General features: G+C 40.2%; 2 protein-coding genes across 2 annotated transcripts in view; one reads left to right on the forward strand and one right to left on the reverse strand.

The window, feature by feature from the left end:
- Positions 1–22,270, forward strand: part of DTWD2 (DTW domain containing 2) — an 86,472-nt gene extending 64,202 nt beyond the window's left edge. The window contains exons 5-6 of the mRNA XM_074166881.1: positions 14,278–14,406; positions 22,100–22,270. Of these exons, the coding sequence (XP_074022982.1) occupies positions 14,278–14,406; positions 22,100–22,270 (300 nt within the window). The remainder of the gene's footprint in view (positions 1–14,277; positions 14,407–22,099) is intronic.
- On the reverse strand, positions 16,584–18,170 carry LOC141477175 (inositol 1,4,5-trisphosphate receptor-interacting protein-like 1). Its single transcript, XM_074166263.1, has 2 exons — positions 18,018–18,170; positions 16,584–17,909 (listed from the first exon to the last, which is right to left on the reverse strand). The coding sequence occupies exons 1-2, from the start codon at positions 18,168–18,170 to the stop codon at positions 16,584–16,586; spliced, it is 1,479 nt and encodes a 492-aa protein (XP_074022364.1).
- Positions 22,271–23,428: the final 1,158 nt, after the last annotated feature.

The following is a 23,428-nucleotide window of genomic DNA, read 5'->3' on the forward strand; positions in this document are numbered from 1 at the left end:
ACCAGAACCCTGACAATTAATACACAGTGCACAAGTTCTAGGTCTTCATCTCTGTACTGGGACTCCATCTCCCAGACAAGCTCAGGGAGACTTGGGAAGCAGTGCAAGGGTGTGCGTCTGTCCCATAGGTAAAGTGGGAAGGTGCCTTCCCGACTTCATCAGACTGCTCCAGGCAACCAGGGCAGGAATGACTGAGGAGACATGTGTGATAGGTGGCAAGCTGTGAGGTGTAAGGTTTTCCCTTTGAGATAGGTTGTTCCAAATGGCCGGTGCTGACTGCACAGAACAGTCAGCAGGTTGCTGTCAAATGATCCAGGTTTTTAGTTCCAAGCACTTATTCTCACTTCTGTACAAGGGAAGATGAGTTTAGGGAGCCCCCATTGCTGGAAATGCTGTTTTGCTGAAGTGCTTTCAACTCATTTAAGCAAAACAAAAAAAAACCTGTGGTTTTTATGATGTCTTTCCATGAGTGATGGGCTGTTAGGTCAGGCATCCTAGCCAAATTCTTCCCGGAGTAATTAAACATTCTCTTAAAATCAATTTCCGCCATTTTTCCAATTGAATTAAGTGTTCTTTGTTATACAGCTTTATGGGCTTGAAATGAACTGTTAAATGAACTAGAAAAAAAAGTGACCTACTAGAAGGTGAGGTAAATGCTACCATATGCTTTGTTTTTCAAGCCTTTTTTTTTCCAGACAGCTACTCATATAAGATCCTAGGAATCCTGTGGTAAAATGCATCACCATAAAGCTGTTAAAATAGGTTGCACGTTTGCAGGTAAACATAGTGGTTTTGAGCCAAGACCTTCAGGGCAATTTGTTTAGGAATGTATTTTTGGCAATAAGCTGCAAATTTTCAACATATACCACACAAATATTCTTAGTCAGCACTGCATTTATAAAAGGATCATTCCTGCTGAGTTTATTTACTCCCTTCTGTCTGACCTTTGTGTAACATTTTCACTCCACACATAAGATGAGCACAGTCTGCTAAACATGCTTCAGTTTGCAAACAATACAGTCAGGTTGCTAAAAATGGTTATTAGTAATTCAAAATACTATAGTACTCCAAAAAGATCCTCAAAATACTTAATTGTCTTCAATAGAAAGGAAAGGTTTACAAAAGGTGTTACCAATGACAGAAAGCTGTGATTTTTGACCTCATATACTGCTTAATTAAAAGTGTTACTGTCAGTTCATAGTTGATGTGCTGTCTTCTAAAAAGGCCGTAGAAATTTGCAATGTCAAGGTTATATGTTATCTTCAATTCCGGTCAATAAAAGAGAGTTTTAGCAATGTATTGGTCAGGGGGAACTTTTCCTTGTTCTCAGCTTCTGAGAAATGTGGCCTAAATCTGTATGTTACAATTTGGAAGATAATGTGATGAAATATTTATTAAACACTTGTGCATTTCTGTTTCTTTCCCATTGTTCGCTGACCATCTTGTGATGTGTTTGGGCAGTTGTCAACACAAACTGCTGCCTGTGTTTCCAGAGTTTTGATCTTTCACCAAAATCAGTCACATCAACATCTGCTTTAAGAATTCTTTGCCAGTTTACCTGTTGCTCACATCAAAACTTCATGCTGTGCAAAGTGAGTAGCACTCAATGGATTGACTTTGTGGTTTCTGTGCTGCCTCTGCTGTATGAGCATGGGTTCACAGGTGCTTAGGGGTGCCTGGGAGTAAGTCTTATCAAGCAGCTTACTTTAAATGCTCTCATCCTAGGGAGTCTTCAGAAAAGCATTCTCATCATTCTTCTGTAGGATTCAGTGAAGGGATGCTCAAAGAGAGGCAGGACCTCACTGAGCGCTGTATCAGCAGTAAGAAATGAAGATACTGCACTTGGAGTGTGGAAAGCAAGGTAAGGGATCCTTGTTCAAACAAGCTGGCTCAAAACACTCTTGCCAGTCTTTTTGTTCAAAAGAAAAGAAAAGAAGAGTTAAAAAAGCTTTTTCTTTAGGGATCCAACTGCTTTTCTAGTGGTGCCACTGAAGTTCCTACGTAGGAGAAGGCCATGCAGAAAAATGAGGGATTAAGTCCTAGACAGGAAGTGATAAAATGCCATCTGGTTTAAGGCAAAGTGTATGGCAGATAGGATAAAATGTAGAGGTGTCAACAGGTGTAGGACATCAAATTGTAGTTGGCAGTAGGGTCTTCTGCCAACAATTCAACTTGCAGCAGTGCCAGAATTATCAATACAAAATTGGCAGCATGCATAATTGAGCAAAAGCTGAAAATTGTTATTTTTCCAGTAATTATGGGTAAAGTCAAAGTGTAGTCAAAGTGTAATAGTTAAAGGTGTGTGAATATGTATATTGATGTGCTTTTTAACAGAAAGTGGGGTTTGTGGTGTAGTCCTCTGGTATGTTTAGTTAATAAAACTTTATTTGGCGATTTGTCATTTTCAAGCTTAGAGGATTAAAGAAGGAGTAGCAGTCTGTTTCTGAAAGCATGTCCAAAAATCAGAAGAATTTGTTCTCTGGGTCAAGCAGCTATTCTAAAATGTAATCTGCCATTTAGATAAATTCCTTGCAGAGGAGGTTAAAAACTTCCTTCTAATATAGTTAGTGCTCACAGACATGAGTGTAATACAGTTTAAGATGTGTAGGCACCTTGAGAGAGGATTACATTTAATGTAAAAATAGAAATATAAAAACATCCATTCATTTGCAAACAGAAAACACCCAGAACAAAAGAGCTAGTGAAATAGCAGGAATCACTATTGTCATCTGGCTAGATCTTAGTTTATTCCTTTTCTGATGTTTGCTCTCTGAAATATTTTTATAAAACCTCCTGTTCAGTGAGCTGAGGAGATGCAGAGAAAAATACGCTCTTTCATCCTTCACAGTTATGGGTCTTAGGCAAGTGAATATATGAGGACCAAATAATAAATAATGCCAGGTAGTAAATATGTTTTATTACAGTCCCCTTTTATCCTCCCTTTTATCTTTCCATTTTCCTATCTCTGTGATAGGATTGTGACAATTTCCAACTTGCACAAGACAGAGATATTGAATAGCAAATTTTGCCATAGAACCTAAGTAAAAGGGCAATACCCAGTTTGATTCTGCAAGGGAAAGAAGTACAGTGATAAATAAGGGGTGCAGGTGCAGGAGACAGATCAGAACCCAAGGCAACAAAGGCCAGACAACAATGGTTGCAGGGGGGAAAACTATAGTAATGTAAGTCCCAGGAAGAGGTATGCATTTGACCGTGTATACTTATGTTAACGGAAGAAAAATACCTTGTTTTCACTGACTTGTTCTATAAACATCTATATGGGTGTGACACTAGTGATTTTACTAATAATCCCATAGGAAAGCCCAGTTACCAATAGATTATAGAAGTCTTTGCAAGCTCTGATAGTGACTTTTTGTTTATGAGTTATGTTGGTGTTTTTAAACTAATTTTTGATGGAGCAAGTATACCTGTTTTCATAAGTAGCTCATGTCTTCTGCTGTATCATGACTTCAAAGATAAAAGATAATCATCAAAATCTGTTACATGTTCTGAAATGTTTGATGTGTTAAGGTTTTAGCTGCTGTCTCATTACAACTGAGACATTCAGAAAAAAAAAATTTGGACCCTAAAGAACAAAGTGTTTTCTGTTAGGACCAGCAGAAATTGCTGTTTGAAAAGACTGAGATCAGAAGGAGAGTACTGGGAATTACTTTGGGCCAACTTCATGCACAGTTGAGATATGGTGCTGAGCAATCAACAGGAGTCTCTCCTTCTGACATTTACATTAATTTGAATGACATTGGTCCACTTTGATATTTTTCTGGTCATAAGTAAGTATTTATTACATCTCAATACAGTGACATTTTCTTTGTGACTGAAAGGTCTCCGGTAATTTTCCAGATGTCAGAAGTGTATGCTATTTTCACTCTGGGGTGGAAACTTTGCTTTTAATTTCTCTCTTTGCCATTTCTTTCATAATTATTGTCAAACTCTTAACTGAATATCTGAATATCCTGCTGCTAGAACAATTCAGGAGCAATTGGACATTTTGTACCATTGTACCCATGCTGAAGTTCTCATGGGATATGAACGCTTTGTAAAAAGAAAACTAGAAATATTTTAGATTTTGATTGAGCATGCTCTCAAATAGATAGATGAATTGAAGGCTTTTTCCTTCTTTTAGTCTTTCTTTATCTGTTTCCTTGTGCCCTTGCCAAAGTTCTTCTCATAAACTTCTTCCACTGCTTTTTCTCTGTCCAAGGAAGTGCTTACTACTATTCACATATAATAAGAAAAAAGAAATCAGAGAAAGCAAAAGTAATTAGTACGTTCCAAAGAACAATGTCATTGTGTTGATGCTACTTTTTGACACTGAGGTATTTAATTTTTCTGTTCTGATATTTGCAAGTAATTAAAGTTAAATGGCTGTGACAATACACGTAATTAAATTTTCTTCCTTCATTTCATGACCCCGTTCTCTAGGTCTGCACTCGGCTCACTGACTGAATTTACTTGCAGCACTTTCCTGTTGTATTAATTATTAAAAGAATAGTGCTGCATAAAATATTGATCTGTTGCCTGACATTAATTTTTTAAATATAAGCAGAGTAGGAGAGATATTACCAGAAATAATTTGTGGATCTTCTTTCTCTAAATACAAATAATTACGATGCATGGAAATTAACTAAAAATGCATAGTCATTTTATGAAGTGCCAGGCATGCCCTGTATGACTTACACTTAAATATAATTATTTTTATATAACATAACGTCAGCATTAATTTATTTCAGTGCTTAGTTATGGGTAAAACCCTGCAGTTTCAGAAACTGAGACCATAACCAGACGGTATTTCAATTATTTGTGCAAACTATATAGTCCAAATATCACAAGGTCAGTCCTAACTTGTGTTTTGCCTTAGCTGTGAGGACTTTCCTTTCCTTACAGCTTCACTGTCTGTTAGTTCTTAATTTTATGTAAGCCATTTGGGTCAGCCTCAGGCTGCCTTCTTTTTCAGGAATTTGAACTATTACTTTCAGATTAGAACTACACCTTACCTGCACTTGGACTTTATTTCAGTTATCTATTTCAACTGAAGCCCATACTATTTTGCTTTAATAAAGGGTAGGAGGGTAGTCTGGGGTTTTTTTGGTAGTACTTCTTGTGCTTGTAAATATTCGTACAAGAAACACAGGGGAAATAGTGAAGGGAACCTTGATTTTCTTTTATCCCTATATGTAAGAAAGATTGGCGTAATTCTTGTTTGCTTTTTTCTCCTTGCCATAGCCATAGCTTTTTTTTAGAAATATATCACACAAAAATATCAGAAGGAAGATGCTGCTCTTCTTATCTCCAGTAACAGCACTTACTGTTTCTGTTGTCTCTGACTTCTCTGTTATCCCTTCCCTCAGCCTTCGAAGTGCTTTACAGCACTGGGTAAATATCGTCTTATAGATAGAGACCTTGAAGCTCAGAGAGGGAAGGTGCCTTGCCTAGAGTTGCACTGTGATTTAATGAGCTCAGGTTATTTCTTGACATCAAGTCCAATGTCTTGTCTTCCAGGGAAGCGGGAGACATGCATACAAACTTTCTTTAATCTCCTTCCAGCACTGGAGGCTGATATTTATCTGTCACTGTCAGCAGCCTGGTCTCAACACCCCATAAAGTGCTGGTTTAGATAACTTCTACTGATGAAGATTTTCATTAATGTAAAAGCTCATGTTACTTATATAGTAAGTTAGATACTTACTTTCTGCAGAGCATCAATATCAAAGAGATTACTTACTTTTTTTTATATTTACTTACTGTTTACATCTTCTTTGTTTAAGTGTAGGCCAGAATATCCTATTTTCTTTGGACAAGGGGTGCCAGACACAATCTGGAACACAGGAAGTTCCATCTCAACGTGAGGAAAAACTTCTTTACTTTGAGGGTGCCAGAGGACTGCACTGGATCAGGCTGCCCAGAGAGGCTGTGGAGTCTCCTTCTGGAGATATTCAAAACCCACCTGAACACATTCCAGTGCAACCTGCTCTAGGTGAACCTGCTTTGGCAGGGGGGTTGGACTACATGTTCTCTGAAGGTCCCTTCCAACCCCTACCATTCTGTGATTCTTCTTTGAAAAAAGAGGTTCTCGGGTAGGCATAGATTTATTTTCCAAACTTCTTTTGGGATGTACACTTATTTCATACTATACATTTTCCATGCATGGTGTAAGTGGAAGGAAGTGGTTTGAAACATTGTGATTCCGTAATTTTACACCTTCCGTATTGTAAGTAACATTAAGGATTCAAAATATGCAGATGGACATAAGCATCTGAAAGTTTCAAAAACATTGTTTACTTTGGTGATATCTTTAAACTACGAAAGTTTGCAGGTGTTTCTGCTACCTTATCTGACAATCTAAAGAAGAGGTAATTTTATTTGACTTTGTAAGTTGTGACAAATGCTAAACTGTTGAATTCTCTTAGCATCTTTGAGAAGATGCTAGAAATTTGAGTCCTTACAAAAACTGTAACAACTGGTTCCTGGTAAAAGCACTTCAGAAATTATTGTATAGGCAGAAGAAGGGCCTGTTGTAAATAGTTTTATAAAACAAATGAAGTGCTAAGGAGGCCACTGCAAACTCTTCCATGCTTTTGTGTAGATCTTTCATTTCATAGTGCATTAAAAAGAGAAATACGTAGCCTAAGGAATTAATATGTAGTTGTTGGATTTTCTCAAAACAATCTGCATATGTGTTACTGAGTATTTTGAATTACCAGGTCCTCTTGCAAGAAAAATTGTGCTTTGGAACCTGAATTTTGCCTTAACTTCATACAATATCATGTGTAAAGATGGTCAATATAGACATATAGATTAGATTACAGATATATTTAGAAAAGTTAGGTATCTATTTTAGTTTCTGGGTTTTTTTAGCTTTAGTAGGTATTCAGCTTGCAATTCTTTCAACTATTTATTAAATTGATTTTTCATGTTTATGTATCAAATTCTTCAGTCTTTACACAAGCTAAATTGCAAAGTGGGAAGTGAGAAACTTGTCTTCTGCAGATAAATGATGCTATAGGTAATGTTTTTTGTTTACAGGGGTTTTTCTGCTCTGATTCATTTACCACAATTCTTTACATGTGGAAAATGTAACTTTATCTCATATGATTATAAGAGCTTTGCATTTATTCTGGTTTACTTTTTAAAGGCAATATTTCCTTTTTGTGTTTATTGCTTCCTTGCCCAGACCTTGGGAAAGATTCTCTATTGAACAAATGTGTCTGAAGTGCTGTAAGAGCACTCTGAAAACTTAAAGTTTGGCAAGGGTAGGGTGGAGAAAGTGCATATATTTGTGGATTTTTTTTGTCAAATTTCATCTTTCCCCCCCCCCATAAAATGTCTGTAGGAGTGTGATGTATGAATCTTCGTCTGTGAACATTCCTTTTGCAATTTAATTTCTCTTCCTGTTAATCGACTATATCTAAAAATGAAAGCAAGGAACACAGTAGAGAAATACTCTGTACAGTCTGAGTTATCCTCATTAAAAAGATATTTTAAAAGGTCAGAATATTGTGAAACAAAAAAATCCTTTTTTTCCTCAAATTTACTTGTGGCATTCTCAAATATTTTTCTATAGATCAAATTACAGAGCATTTATTTTCTTTCAGACTTGTTTATACAGTAACAGGAAAGAGACATAATGAAATACAGAGGTGATGTTTTTAAAAGATGTGTCATTTGACATAATCATGGAACAAAGAGACATTGTGTAGGATTATATTCAGATGATGCGCACTAAGTCATTCAGCGAGTAGCTCTGTTGATTTCTTCTGGACCATTTATCTTTAGCATGTAATACCCCACTGCAATAAAATCTGTTTCTTAAATTGTTTTGGTTCCAGAAGTAAAGAAAGGGCATTCTTGAAAGTGCATAGAAGTTTAATGTATTTTCATTCATTAATGATGTATTTGGTGAAAGAAATTCTAGGTGCTGCTCTTACGCCAGTGCATTTAATAAGGGTGTAAGAAGGCTTCTGGTTTTGACCTGCAGAAGGGCTGATCTGAATTGCAGCTCTGAGTACAGGCTCTTCTGCACAGTCTGAAAGGAGCGTAAGCTGGTAGAACCTACACACAGCCACTGTTCAGCAGAAGCAATTATGCTTCTCTTGCAAAGACGGACTATTAGATATTTACCACTGTTCCCATAACAGCAGCAGTGAGATACCCTGAGGCTTGTTGTAGTGATAATCTGGAGTCTAACCTGGTGCCATAAATTGCCTGAGTGGAGGCATTTGTGGGATACCCAAAGAGAAGGGGTTTTGGGTGCATTGGAAATTGTTGAAGACAATGTGCAAAATATCTTATAATTTCATAGAAATTGAACAAATTGCTTCAAGTTCACTTGATAAAATCTATTATTTGTTTCACGATTTTACATGGAACATACACAGGAATGTCATAGATGTGCTTAAATATTCAATCAAAAAACATGCAAAGTGGACAGAGGGTTTTTTTGACATCTATGTACTTTTTCAGGCTATCCATTTGTAACAGTTGCATGGCAGTTATTCCCTCCAGTATTTAGAAATAGAGTGCTCTTAAGATGTCACTTTAAATTAAAGCCAAGATTTTGAACAAAATAACTTATTTATATTCTTGATTTAAATTTCAGTAGCATGCTGAGCCTAATTTACTCAGGCTATCTTCTCTGTCACAATGGTAATTTTATTTAACGGCATGAAATTTCTATAAGAGATAGAAAATAGTTTGTTTTTGCTTACAGGTAAAAGGTGCTTGTGCCAACTGGATACTGAGTGAAAGAGCTTTCCCGTACTTACACCCTTTTCTGTCTGACGTGGTTTGTGCAGTACCACATGGAATGCTTTTCCTCTTCAGCACCTTAAAAGCAATTTTTTCTTAGTTTCTAGAATGATAGATGAGATGGCAGGATGTGATTGTACTCTTTCTGGGTTTTCTTCTGCCTTTTGAGTTCCTTTAAAAAAAATGGCTTGTGATATTTCTTCTGGAAGATATTTATTAAATTAACAGTATGTATGAACAATAACTACTGCCTATGTTAAGCAGGTTGATGGATGGTACTTGCTTACTTCATTCTCTGAGACTTGAGGAAATTAATTCCAAACAGAAATGCAGATTTCGTAAGGATGCTATCAACAAAACTAAAAGAGGAGGGGATCTTAAAATAAGTACTAGGTTTTTCATAGAAGCCACAGAAGGATATGTTGTTCCTCTGCCTGTTTTGAGATGCCTGTAGTCTAATTGCAAAAAACAGGACAGACAAAACCAAGCATTGTTGAGTGTGTCCTGTGCAACAGGTGTACTAGCTCTATAGCGTTTCTGTGTTCTTGGGGATGCACTGTTTTCCAAATATAATTTTGAATAATGCTGGATTCTATTTGGAGAGTAAAGCTAGTAAGAGTAATGATGAAGAAATCAGCATAGAAAAGATAAAAAGATAAGGATATTGATATTAAGGAGAGAACTGAGGATAGCACTTAGAGCTTTCTGCCAGAGCTCTGCCAGAGCCAGTCCTAGTATTTAAAATAAGAGCAGAATACAGTTGCCTGTTTTCATTTACTTAAATTTTTAAAGTTTCAAACAGAAGGTCTTTGACCCCATCAAGGCAACACTTTTGCTTCCATTAGCTCTGAACAGCTGAACAGAAGCGGCTAGGTCAGGTCATCACTTGCCTAGGGCATCTCCAAAGAGGGCCATGGAAGAGCTCAGCCCTGAGAAACACTGAAGTGTCACTATTTTTACTGGGATTCAAATCCTTTGTAAATGCTGAAAGGCTCAAAGGGTAGTGCATTGGCAGAGAAGTCAGTGTTTATTTGTTAATGTAACAGTTTGTGAGAATTGCTGGCATTCAGGCTTTTGGAAACCCTGGGTCTTGAGTTGCACAGAGAAATGAAACTTGATTGTATGTGTTGCTTCATGCTTCTGGTGACTTGGAAACTAAGCCCCCAAACTCCCTTGCACTTAGAGTAGATACGCTAATTTCAGTGTCTTGGCTAAATTCCAGTGAGTAATTGCATTCAGCTTATCTAAGTTCCTCTCTCTATTTGAATTGGTTGAGATAGAAACTATCTTATGATGTTGTTTATTTGGGTGAGTGGTGTTAAATAGGCTGCTGTTTTTTCAGCTTGACATTACTGTATTTTGCTAGTAGCTGAAATTATTCCAAAATGTGCATATGATTTGCAAATTACTTTGACAGCTAAAAAAGTAAACTGTTGTAATGTGGTATGTTTACCATTTTATGAAGAAGTGGTTATAAAATATCATGATTTTTGTTTTGAAATGTACTTAAATAGGGTATTTATGTATACTCTGAGTTTTTGAAGTGTAATGTAAGGGATGGATTGTCTGATTTCGTTTATTTATTTGTGTTTAACTGTGGAGGAACATTTCTGTAATTTTGAATTAAGCTTGTTCAGCTGGATATGAGTTACACAGATGACAGACAAAAACTTGATAGTTCTAGGGAGTGCAGAAGCTTTGATGAGACTGGTGCAATACTCTACCTGAAACTATTAACTCCACAAAAGTCAAGGCAAATTTTAGACCTGTTGGCTGAAAATGAGAGAAGTCATCCTCCTACCCAATTGCATTTGAGAACAGTAAATATTTTGTATACTTAGGCATTTTTTTTTCAAGAAATTCTTGAAATATTTCAAGATATTCTTCCCATGTCTGAAATATGTATTAACTATATTAATTCATTTTGGTTTCTATATTGTTTTGACTTTGTCTTACCATTCAGTTTGTGCTGTAAGGTGGTAGATCTCCTCATTGTGTGTTTTATGCATTCAGTGAGTATACCTATTTTCTGATAGACAATAGTCATTGGGTGAGTCTGTACAATCTGTGATAGAAAAAGGCTACCCTGACTGTATTTCATGTGACTAAGGATCGCTCATTTAGAAACTTTGCTGCTCTGGAGTAAAGAGTAGGGTAAAGTGCATGTTTGCTGAAAGGATCCTTGGAGAAAACCTGTAGCAGGGAGTTGTACTGGTCAGATATTCTTCCTCTGATTTCCACCACTGTGCTGTCTGACTGTAGTATTTTCATTTCATCCCAGTGAGAGTTTTTTCAGAAAAATGGATGGGGACCACTTCTTTCTGTCCTCTCTCACTCTTTCCAGGAAAGAAGAAATTTGGTGGCTGCTGTTGTTGCTGTTAGAAATAGAAAGTTGCCCTTTCGTACATGGTCAGCTGTTTGAGAGCTGCACTCACAGACTTTTCGGCTGCACAGTGTAAGGTCGAGTGCAGGCAGCTCTTCCACTGAAGTTGTCTTGCAATCACGAATAATTTTCCTTTCTCTGGAATGCTGATGATCTTGAAAGTTTTTCAGCATGAGCCCCAAGAATTGAAGTCTATAAACCAGCAGATAGAACTACTCCCAGCTCCTACAAAACAAAGCCCAAAGGCACTGGTGTCTATGTCCGAGGAGGGGAAAGCCAGTGTGCCTGCTGGTGATTTCTTCCAACTTGTGTAGAGAGACTCTGTGAAGAATGTGCCTGTCAGCTGTTGAGAAAAAAGTGTGGATATGTGCCTGCTCTGCTGCTCAGGATACATGCTGGAGAAACAATGGACTGAGTTTACACTGGTTTTTAGTACCTATTTAGGAATTTCTAAGTAGGGACTAAAAGCTCCCTCCTCTGTGTAATTGAAATAACTGGCCTTCCTACTCTGTCATGATGGAGATCCAGACATGGTCCCAGTAAAGGGAACATAAAACCAAAGCAAGCCTTGAGAAACAACAAATGAAATTATTAATTTATTTTTAATTTTCTTTTCATTTCATTGCATATACTGATATCCCAATTCTACATTTTCTCTCCTAAATCAATTTATTCTCCTTTGATTTTTCAATATCAAAGTGAAAATGGTAGTTGATAAAGGCTAGCCTGTATCCCCTAGCTTCATTCTTGAATCTGTGCTGGATCTGTTCCAGGACAGAATTTGCATGTGGACTGAATTTGCTGTTGAATATTTAAGTAACTGTTAACATCTTTAATACAGTAGATAAAATTTCTACAGTATGACTATAAATTAAAGATTGTATGATAGGCTTCCAGTATGGTATAATAGCAAGTATAGTCTGCTAATGAGGTGCTAGGTATAAATTCTTTTCTTTTGACAGTCAGAGTACAGAGCTACAGACTAAAGACCCTGAGTTTGCAGAAATGGAATAATCAGCTAGTTCAACTATCTTGGCTTTAAATATAAAATACCAGGTTCGACTTTATAGTAAGTAATAGGCATTCATTGTGTAATTTTTCATAGTTGTGCCAATTCGTTTGCAGAAATATGCTGAATAGCTGCAGAAAATGAGAATGAGCTTTAAGTGGAGATGACCATTGAATTTGCAGGAAATAACTCTGTATATGATCACCTGTAACCATGACTTTCAAATATCTAACAATAGTAAGTATGTTTAGGAAAGATACATATATATGTGTTTTGAGACCACTGGTGCATTTTTAGTTTAATTAACAGTTGGTAATTTTGTAACCTGATTAAAAATACAGTGCATTCCAGGTAATTATTATGGTAAGCAGCCTCAAAATAACAAAACCATTGATCTTCACTCAAGGAGGCAAAATGGATTTTGGAAGATGTGATTTTAAAATTATTTAATTCAAATGACACCTCCAGTATTACAGTTGTGAAAAGAATGCAAATGTATTTTTATGTAATGAAAAAATCATAATACTAGTATGCTGTATTCTTTACATAACTAACATGCATTCATATTCTCAATTTCTCAAACCAAGTATGTATTCTTTAGCTGTTGAAAGTGATCTCTCCAAACTATCTAAACAGTCCTAGCTGGAAATGTTTAAAACACGCTAAAATGTGTGTGTTTTGGTCCTTCAAGACTACCCAACAGCAAGATTAGCATTTAAAATAAAAGTTTCCTTTGATAAGCAAGTTAGGACCTTCTGTCACAAAGTTACATTTTTCTGTCTTTTCCTTTATTTTAGTATATTGAGCTTTTATAGCTAACTTACTGTCCTTTCCAGACTGGATTTCCTCTTCTCTTGTACCTCTTCTTTTTATTTACTTATTTTAAATTCCCATTACATTGGGATAAGAGAAAGCATTGGAATTTGGTCTTATTCATTCACATTTCTTCAGTAGCTTGGACCTTCCCTTTTATAAATGAGATCTCTTGAACTTTTAAGAATGAGTGATTGCATGTAAAAGAGATGAAGGAAAATGAAGCATTAAAAATAAAAGCAAAAGTGGGAAAAGCGAAGAGGAAAAATACTGAATGGAGGAATGCTGAAGAACCTCTGGCAAGTAGAATGGGAGCAATCTTATGATGGTCGTGGGGAACAGTCATTAATTTTTTTGAGAAGAAAGAAAAATAAAAGACAATCATTGGGATGAGATTAATAAAAAAAAAAAAAGAAAATTGACTTTCTGTTTTATAATAATTCCTTAGGGTATATTGTACTGTACTACAATTTTTTGGAAAAGGAACTGATAATTTTTGGTTAAGAATAATGACAATATTGCTAAAACATTAACTTGTTCAGCAAATTATATTTTAAACAGAGGTAGAGATGGAAATTTTAGACATAAAGGAATAAAATCTGAATTTTACACAAAGTCTAATAATGTAAATTCTGTGATGTTTCAACTGCTTTTTATAAACTCAGTAAAAGCTTTTGGAACTGATAGGCAGTGTAATGGCTGAATTAAATTTCTGTTTCTTAAAAAGCTTTAACGTGTGAGATAGTATAGAGTGGTTATCACTTGAGACAGAGCGAATCAATCATTTTCAAACATGATTTAGGTAAGCAAATATTTCTAATCAGTGACCTAATACATAATATGAATAAATGTAGTTTCTAAAAGTCTTTAATTCAGAATTTGACAAATAATATTTAACCAAGGTAAATAGTGTCAGTGACTATACAGTCATTGTACATTTTACACCATCATATGTGTGTTTAGAGTGTGCAATAAAACAAGCATAAGTGAATAATTTTATTTTTGTAATAGGATATCTATGGCAACTGAAATTGGTTGCTAAAACTTCACTCAATCTTTCTCTTATGAACAATTGTATTTTCTTTACATGTTTGTGCAGAAACTAACATGCAGTTCTTGTCTATGATGGTTACTCATGGGTATGATGGTATTATACCGTTATTAGCTGCTGGGAGACAAAACAGCAAACAGGAAAAAAGGCAACTGACCACAGAGGAGAAGGTGCTGTGTTTTGCTTAGTGTAGAGAAGAAGCATCTTATTTGTTATACTGACCTGTTTATTCTAGTAGAGTCTGCTATTTTTCAGGTGCAGTTAAAAACCAACATTTCAAGTCAATATGTAATTCGTACCCAGCCAACGAACACCTGTCTGTCTACACTTGAATGTGCAGCTGTTGCTCTTACTATCATGGAAAAAAATAAGAGTATACAAGAGGTACGTAATTTTGAACAGCTGAGTTTTTCTTTTATGAATACTAGAGGGGCAGCAAAGGTACTTAGCTATTAATGTCACATTTGACAGTCAAAATCTTAATGACATTATACTGGTTTTGTTTCATAGCAAACTAAAACAAGAATTTACCAATAGAAACTCTTTTTGTTCAGGTATTTATTAACTGTACTATGTCCAAATTGCTGTGACTCTTTCTTGTATGTTCCAAAAGTCTCTAATTTTCCTATTCTTTATCAACATTGATGTCAGATTGCTGAGGGAACTTGTCACGCTACAAAGGCCTTTAATTGTTTTGCTATCCTCTAGTATGTTAAATTCTAATACGGTATTTTTTTGTTATAGCTGGTAATGGAATTAGACTAGCTCTTTTGCCACAAAGAGTTGTCTGAAGATAAACCTGGGCAAGATTCAGAGCTAAAAATATTGCTTTGTTGATGTTTAAAGTACCCATTAGTACTGGTACTGTAACAGATTGTATTTGGTGCTGCAGTGTCCATCAAGGCTGACTGCAGACTAATGTTGCAGATCAGTTTCACCATGGTAACCCATTTGTGTGTGGAGTAGTAGATTGGTTATTGAAAGAAACTGCTACCTTCCTAACGCATGTCCTCAATTTATCTCTTTTTTTTTTTTTCCTCTTCCTTCTCTTTAGTTGTGTAGTGTTTTCTACAGGTACTTGCACTTTTACAGTTTTTCACTGCACAGTTGTCAGGTTCATTGGTCTCAGGATTTGAGATTTTTCCTTTACTTGTTACTCAGTCTAGCTTTTCTTATATAATCATAGAATCATGAAATGGTTAAAGTTGGAAGAGACCTTAAAGATCATCAAGTTCCAACCCCCCTGCCATGGGCAGGGACACCTCCACTAGAGCAGGTTGCTCAAAGCCCCATCCAGCCTGGCCTTAAACACTTCCAGGGATGGGGCATCCACAGCTTCCCTGGGCAACCTGTTCCAGCGCCTCACCACCCTCACAGTAAAGAATTCCTTTCTGGTATCTCATCTAAATCTCCCCTCTTCCAATTTAAAACCATTACCCCTTGTCCTGTCACTACACCGCCTGAAAAAGAGTGCCTCGCCAGCTCTCCTGTAGGCTCCCTTCAGCTATTGGAAGGCTGCTATGAGGTCTCCCCGGAGCCTTCTCTCCTCCAGGCTGAACAACCCAACCCGTACTGCTGCATGGGGTTATTCCTCCCCGGGAAGGCAAGAGTCGCTTTTGTAACAGCACAGCCCTTGGAGAGCCTGCAAAAGCCACGTCCCTGGGGCTGATGGGCACGGGGCACCTGCTGGGCTTCTTTAGCACTCAGACACAGACAGTTCGTTTGACGGGACAGCTATCAGCAATCTTGCACATCTTCACCCATATACCCACCTTGGATTTCCCCTGGAGGTGTCCCAAAGAGAGGGATGAGCGCACCTCTCGTGTCACACAGCGGCCGTCAGGCCACTGCTTCTCCTCACCGTGGCGTGGCCTGCGCTAGCGATGCTTTCAGTTGGAGACATCTCAAAAGCTCTCTTTGACCTGGCTGCACGTGTTAAGTCTGCCGTGTTAAGGTGGTGGGGACCTGAGCCTGAGCTCCCGAGAGGCTGCTGCGGAGAACGAGTCTCCTGCTCGTAGAGGAGCCAGAGCGGCCAGAGCCCCGCTCTGCAGTGGTGGCACTTGTCCCCTGAGCAAAGGGCTCCCCACTGGGGCAGCGTCACACCCACCTCACTGAGGTGGCCCAAGGACAATGCTGTCGCGCTCGCGGGGCTTGGTGTGCGAATGGCTCCCAAGGAAGCCGCTTCAGGCTCCCTGCCTACGGAGCCGCACAGGCAACGTGCACAGCTATGGAGGGTGACCAGTTATTCCTGTTGCCCCGAGGCGGGAGCACGGGCAGGAGGGGGAGCCTTAGCTACGGAATCAGGGAAAGCAGGGCCCACCCCGTCAGCTCTTCAGCAAAATGCTCCCCGACCCCGGGGCGGCTGAGCAGTCAGCACCCGATGCCCGCCTTCCCCCCAGAAATGATGCACACGCGCTCAGAGACGCGGCTTTTGTTGCAACACACCCTGTATTCACAACTGTGTACAAACGGAAGCTCCCAGAGAGAATGGACCCTCCGGAAGACAGCCGGCAGTCCAGGCGACGCAACGACAGAGGTGGTGTCAGAGGTGAAAACCTCTTTCAGACTCTGAAGAGCAACAGTCCCGTGAGCCGACCTTGCAGCTCCTCGAACTCACACAGTGCCTTGGCGTAGGCTTCTGGGTCCTGCACCAGGCACTGGAAGAGGTTGAGCGGCGCAGCTCCTTGCATGGCTCGGGGCAAGACGATGGCCTCGGGCAAGCACTCGTTGCCAAAGATGAAGTGATCGAGGCGTTTCTTCTCCAGGCAGCTGCGCAGGTAGCACAGTACATCCTGCAGCTGGATCGCGGATACCGCCCTCATGTTCAGGAGGTGCATCACAACCGTCTTGAAGGTGTAGGAGGAAAGGACTGTGCCCGCCAGGGTGCTGGTGCAGAGCTGGAGGCATCTGAGGTGGACGCTGTCAGGCAGGGCCTGCCTGGCCACGTGGCTGAAGAACTTTGCCTCCGCCACACCGTAGCTCTCTGCCCACATCGTGCCTGGGGTGAAGATGGCCTCTGGAGCCTGGCTGCTCAGGAAGACGTCCGAGTCGCCTTGCTGCACCCCAAACAGCATCTCAACAAGGAGGGGTGTGCCGGAGGCGTCTGTGAGCTCCAGCTTGCAGGAGCGCCTGGACGGCAGCACCCTCAGGCTGTAGCGACGCCAATGAGGCATCTCCTGCCAGGCCGAGCTCACCAAGTCCTGGAACCAGCGGGCGGTCTTCTGTGCATCGAGGTAGCGGCCGGTGCAGAGGTTGCTCAGGAGGCTGGAATCCTGATTTCTCTCCAGCGCCTCCTGGGGCTGGTGGACGAAGCACAGCATGTCCTTCACACGGGTGTCCTTCGCGCAGGTGCACTCCAGCTCCACGCGGACACGGTGCTTTGCCGGCACGTCCCCCGCAGTGCCCAGCTCCAGGCGGAAGGCATGGCCACGGGAGGGTTTCAGGGGCACCAGGAGGCTGTACACAGCATCGTGCCCACAGGGACTCCAGCCTTCAAAGGCGCTGCCCACCCCGATGGCTGGCTGCGGCACCGGGAAGAAACTATTGGACAAGCGCTCCTGGAAGACACCGAGGAGATCACCCACCAGCGTTTCCACCTCCCGTCTCCTGCAGGCCACGCTCTGCGCTGAGCGCCGGATGTTCTCCTTGACCAGCCGCTCCTCGTCACGGAAATCTTCTTCCCTTTCCTCTTTGTCGTCCTCCTCCTCTGTGATGCTGCTGGACCTCTCCTGCTCATGACTGCTGTCTGGCGGATGGATCCTTTTCCAGAGCCCCAAGCAGAGCCCGACGAGCAGCACTAGTCCTCCAGCAACCACCCAGAACTGCCACTGCTTCAAGGGAGCAAAGAGGAGGGCTCCCCAGGCAAAGTCGCTCTGCTCCAGGCTCCTCTGCTCCAGGATCGCCTTTGTCTCCTCCAGGATCGGCTTCGTCTCCTCCGGGATCGGCTTCGTCTCCTCCGGGATCGGCTTTGCCTCCCCCAGGTTCCTCTGCTCCACCTCCTGCAGCTGCCGAGTCATCTCCCCGCTGTTCAGGAGCTCCACATGCTGCTGCATGGGCTCTCGTGTGGCCTCATTGCGCTCATTGTCAACCATGGGCATGAGCCCGATGACGCTGAGCAAAAGCAGGACGAGGGCTCTTCTCGGAGCCATAGCCCGCAGGAGTAGCGAGAGAGCCGCAAGCTCACTCGCCGCTGGCGCAGGCCGTACTGGGGCAGCTGCCTGCTGGCGCCCTTTATAGCCGCCCCCATTGTGACACATCCCCTGTGGTGCCCCAGGCGCCGGAGCGCATCACAGGCACCGCCGGCAAGTGGCCGCGTCCTCGGGCGCCAGCCCGGCTCAGCCAGAGCCTGGGATGGTGAATGCAACTGTGTTTTAACAAGATTTGATGTCAAGGTGCACTGCGTTATTTACTGCATGGAGGCCAAGGTCAGAGAGAACTGTCAGGGAGACCCTTCCCTCGAGTCATGAGGTTCAGAGCGGACCCCCTCGCTTTCTACACTCCTTCCCGGAGGGGAGTCCGGGGACGGCTGGGTCCAATCCTACTCCCAGACTTGCTCAACGCTTTATGCCTGAAGGATTCTATCTGGGCAACCAATCCTTTCGATCGCTTAGCTAGGATTTCAAAGTTTTGCATTCTAGTAGTCACTTACGCAGGATCTGTTGCGGCTAGGAATCTCTAAATCTGGAGAAGTAATCTTGAGAGACGTCCCTACTCCTGGTAACCCGCTGCCGTGCAGGAGAGCTCAAGGGGCTCTTGGGCTGTTGACTATTTCTGGGGGTAAGATGGCTGACCTCTAGTCCTATTGGCATATTGACCGCAGGACCGGCATTGCTCAAGTCCGCCCTTGGCTGTTGGGTTGTTATGTGGCTCCCCCAAAGCACCTTGGAGCCCCAGATGCCGCCCTCACGACAAGAGGCACCCCTTGCGACCACCTCGGGTGCTTATCACTTGGGCAGGGCTATGGGAACTTCTTATGTTCAAGTTTGTGCCCATTTCCTCTTCTCCCGTCACTGGGCACCACTGAAAAAAGGCTGGCCCCATCCTCTTGACCCCCTCCCTTTAAGTATTTTGTGGAATCATAGAACGGTTAGAGTTGGAAGGGACCTTAAAGATCATCAAGTTCCAACCCCCCTGCCATGGGCAGGGACACCTCCACTAGGGCAGGTTGCTCAAAGCCCCATCCAGCCTGGCCTTAAACACTTCCAAGGATGGGGCATCCACAGCTTCCCTGGGCAAACTGTTCCAGCGTCTCACCACCCTCACAGTAAAGAATTCCTTTCTGGTATCTCATCTAAATCTCCCCTCTTCCAATTTAAAACCATTACCCCTTGTCCTGTCACTACACCGCCTGAAAAAGAGTGCCTCGCCAGCTCTCCTGTAGGCTCCCTTCAGCTATTGGAAGGCTGCTACAAGGTCTCTCCGGAGCCTTCTCTTCTTCTTCCCTCTTTTTTCCATTTGTCTTTTCTGTTCTTCTTTCCCATCACATTCTTGCATCCTGTACTGCTTTCTTGCACACTTCTGTGACTCAGATTCTCTTCACCTATACATTACTTCTTTTAAAAAGTTGGTTTATAAGGCACCAAATACATGCTGTTCTTGCCACAATACAGAATAAAAATCTGTAGAGATGATAGTTGTGGATTTATCCCAAAACAAATAGAAGTACTACTGTGTATATTGTAATTTTTTTCTAAGTTCACTTGGCATTCCTTATTGCAAATCTTCAAACCATAAACTGTGTACCAGGCACATGTAGTATACTAAATTGTACAAATTGTTTCTAACTAGCTTTAAATTTATGGTTAACTTCTTCAGTTAAGATCTGAATTTAAAATTACTGGGCCAACAAATGTCATTGAGAATAACTGGTCCTAGACTCTAAAAAGTTTCATTTATAGCAGTCAGGTAGGATTAATTTCCTTTTCTGCATGTGTTGGTCTTGGAATGTTTACTGTAGCCAAATAACCATTATCTTCTTTAACAGATCAGTGTTTTTAAATGATCCTCTGAAGTGAAAGCACAGCAAGGTGATCTTTGACTCTCAAAAACCCCAAAGATGATCCATTCGAGACAAATGAGTGTATTACTGCATGGAAAGTAGCAAGTTGTTTTCTGCAAAAAGTAGATGGCAGAGATGATCTGAATACCTCCTCACAGCTAGCTTGAAGATAAAATGCTTTTGTAAGCACGTTCCACTGACCTCCCGCACTCCTGCAGCCATGGAATGCAGCCCACTGGGTTATGTCTTCCTACCAGCCAGCTCACAACTCTTATATGTCATTGGAGGAATTTGGGACTTAACTGTTCTTGAATTTAAGTTTAACCCAGGTCAAAGAATACTAATTGGACATTAGCCTTTTCCTTGCAAGTTGTGATCCCACTAGTCTGTGATGGAAGAGGTTATTAAGATAATGTCGTTCTTAATCTTTTGTTGCTGACATTAGTGATATCAATTTAATAAGCCTTTTGAAAAAGACCTACGAGTAGTTTCGCACCATAGGCCCAGGTCTGCAATCTGATTGTGTGCCCAGAATGTAGTACAGAAGGGTCTGTGAAAAAAGAAAAGCTCATCCATGTATTCACAGCATTCTAGTGTCCACCCTAGTATTCTCATATCCCTCTCCATCAGAAAATGATTATTTTGGTACCTGACCTCCACCTACTATAAAAGGTTCCCAGCTCAAAAATTTGTGTGACAGTTGGCGTAGTGTAGAGTATGCCATACCTATGTCTGCTTCTGTGACACTAGACAGTAAATGAATTGCATTTAGAACCAGATTGGGGCAAAATGTGTGACCACACAAGAAAATACGGCTCAGAAATTGGAACTCTGCATAAAGAAACATTTCTAGAAACTTGGGTATCTTTTATGAAAGTGGGGCTATCATATGCTTTTATGTTAAAGTAGGTACTTATTTATTGTAAAAGTTAAACCCATGAAAAATTAGAAATACTGAAATTAAAGTGGATTTTGTATACTTACTTTTTCCTTTGGTGTGCTAGGAGAAAGTTGGCATATTTTTCTTTTGTTAAGACTTCTGTCTTATTCAAGTCCAGGGTGAGTGTTTTGTTAGTGTCTACAATTCCCAGTCCTGTATTCTATTTCATCCCTACCACTCAGAATTGACCCAGCCTACTTCTCAAAGAAAAAATTACCATTTTCTCGAAGGTGCTTCTATAAATGTTGCAATAGCCAAGAGCTTCATAAACGTTCGTACACTTTTTTATACCCTCTCTGAATTAATTGAGTGCTATTCCCAGCATATAAGATGGTAAATTGAAGTTGAGAGCCATGGAAGTTAAAAATGGGCACTTAGTTTGATGCTCAGTATAAGTCACTTGATTTTGCTGTGTGCTCAGAAGGGTCACATTTTACTTGGTAGAAACTCAGCTCCTGCTGACTGCAGTTACATTTGTGATTGCTTTACACATCTGCACATAAGGCCCCGTGATACTGAGTCAGGCAACCAGAAATTGAAGAACCTACAATTAGGAACCACTTGAGATAGATCTGGTTTGTGTTGCTTCATTAGTCCTACATAATATTGTAGGGCAGAAGCAGGGTTACAGTCCAGGCTCCAGGACAGCAGTCCAGCTGCCTTGATCCTGAGTCCCTCCTCTCTTTCTAAAACCTTACCTCAAGGTATTTTCATGCAAGCACAAACAGCTTAGTTATTGTTACTTATTTTATTACAGCTTGTTGGCTGAGCCACAGTAATTAATTCTAGTCCATTACTAAGGTCAAGTTAAAGCCATAACTTACAGTAATGTAGCTGGGCTGAAGTCGGGATTGAGTGGGTCCAAGGAAGGTGTAAGGGACGACAGCAGGCAGGTGGATGTATATGTGGCTATGAGGCTATGTCTGGTATGTGGCTTCTTTTTAGTACATCTCTTATTCAGCTGTGCTCTTTCTGTCTCCAAAGGTTGTATTTTATCAGCATTTATCATCCAAATTATCATTTTACCAACATTTTTAAGTAATTCTTGAATACAAAACCTGGAATAATTGATGTCTCTAAAATAGCTTACTAAAAGGTTGGGTTTTTTTGTCTCTCCCCACCCCTTCATCTTTCTGCAGACTATACTCCGTCCACTTCAAGCTTTATGTTCTTTCCAGCTTCAGCATGGTGCCCAGATCCATCACAGCAAGGAGCATCTTCTCAAAAATGGCTTATATGACAAGCCAATGCCAAAGAATAAGCGCAAACTCAGAAGAATGGAGCTTTTGGTGAATAATGTTAAAATATAAGAAAACTGTACTGACAGTACAGTGGGATTTATTTGCAGCTAGCAAATGAATATGAATCTGGATTTGATCCAAACAGCTAACTGTACTGTAATGAAACAACTTTCACAGGCAAGAGTTTATCTACCAATGTGACAAAAAGTAATGGACAAGCTTTTTCATTTTTGCAGTAGGCCAGGTACCTTTGTTCAGATGATAGAAGATCATTCTCATTTCCTATAGAAAAGAAGAAAATTCTGAGCATAATTTAGAGTTATGTTATCTCTTGAGTAACAAGTATGATCCTTAATATGACTGGATAAATTTGCTTTGGAGAAGCTTTTATCAGTACGGAAGACAAGGAATATGAATGTGATGGATTGGTAAGTCTTCAGCATTTAGAAGTATATTGAATTTCTGCTGAGCATTTTAACTTTAGTATCTAATTACAGTAGGTTTTCAAACTGTAATTCCTATATTACTTAGCTCAAATGAACATAAGGCATGCTATTTGTATAGTTCTTTTTAACTTTGAGATTTTTATTTCTTACATTATTAGAATTCTTTTTCATAAATTTATATACATTTTACAATGCAATCGGGTTTAGTTTGTCTCTGAGACTTAATTTTTAAATTAAGCCTGCGTATGTTTTTACCAGAGCCTGAACACTTCTGACTTAAAAAAAAGTGAATGTAGAGAAATTATTTTTTGGAATTATAACTCAGGTGCTTCACTTTTACTTGAGCAAAAACTACTCCTCTACAGAAGGGAACATTTTATGGGTATGGATACATCGTACCCATACCCTGGCATACAATGGTTATGATAGTAAAGAAATTAAACAAGCCCAGTGTAAATAGCTCTGTAAGAAGTATGATGCAATGACAAATTACTATGTCTGGACACAGCCTACTAACATGATTGCAGATTTGTTCTATCCACTTGTGTTCTTTAATTAGTTCTTCTAACAGTGATATAACTGTACCTCTTTCTAATGGGAATCGCTAGAAGCAGAAGAATTGCATTTTTTTTACAAGCTTTGTGAAGTAATATTTTATGATCTGGAGAAAAAAAAGTGAAATAAAGGTTTTGATGTTCCTTTCTTCATGTTCATAATTGCCTCCTTTATGAAACAGATTGAGATGCTTAACGTTTGTTTTTACTATAGGTTCTACTCGAGC

This window comes from Numenius arquata, chromosome Z (assembly GCF_964106895.1).
Source record: "Numenius arquata chromosome Z, bNumArq3.hap1.1, whole genome shotgun sequence".
Lineage (NCBI taxonomy): Eukaryota > Metazoa > Chordata > Aves > Charadriiformes > Scolopacidae > Numenius > Numenius arquata.

Excerpts from the sequence above, each read along its gene's own strand:
- LOC141477175 (XM_074166263.1), bottom strand. The coding sequence starts at position 18,170 with ATGGCTCCGAGAAGAGCCCTCGTCCTGCTTTTGCTCAGCGTCATCGGG. Across the intron at positions 17,910-18,017 it reads TGACTCGGCAGCTGCAGGAG|AGGAGCCTGGAGCAGAGCGA; the intron begins GTGGAGCAGAGG and ends ATCCTGGAGCAG.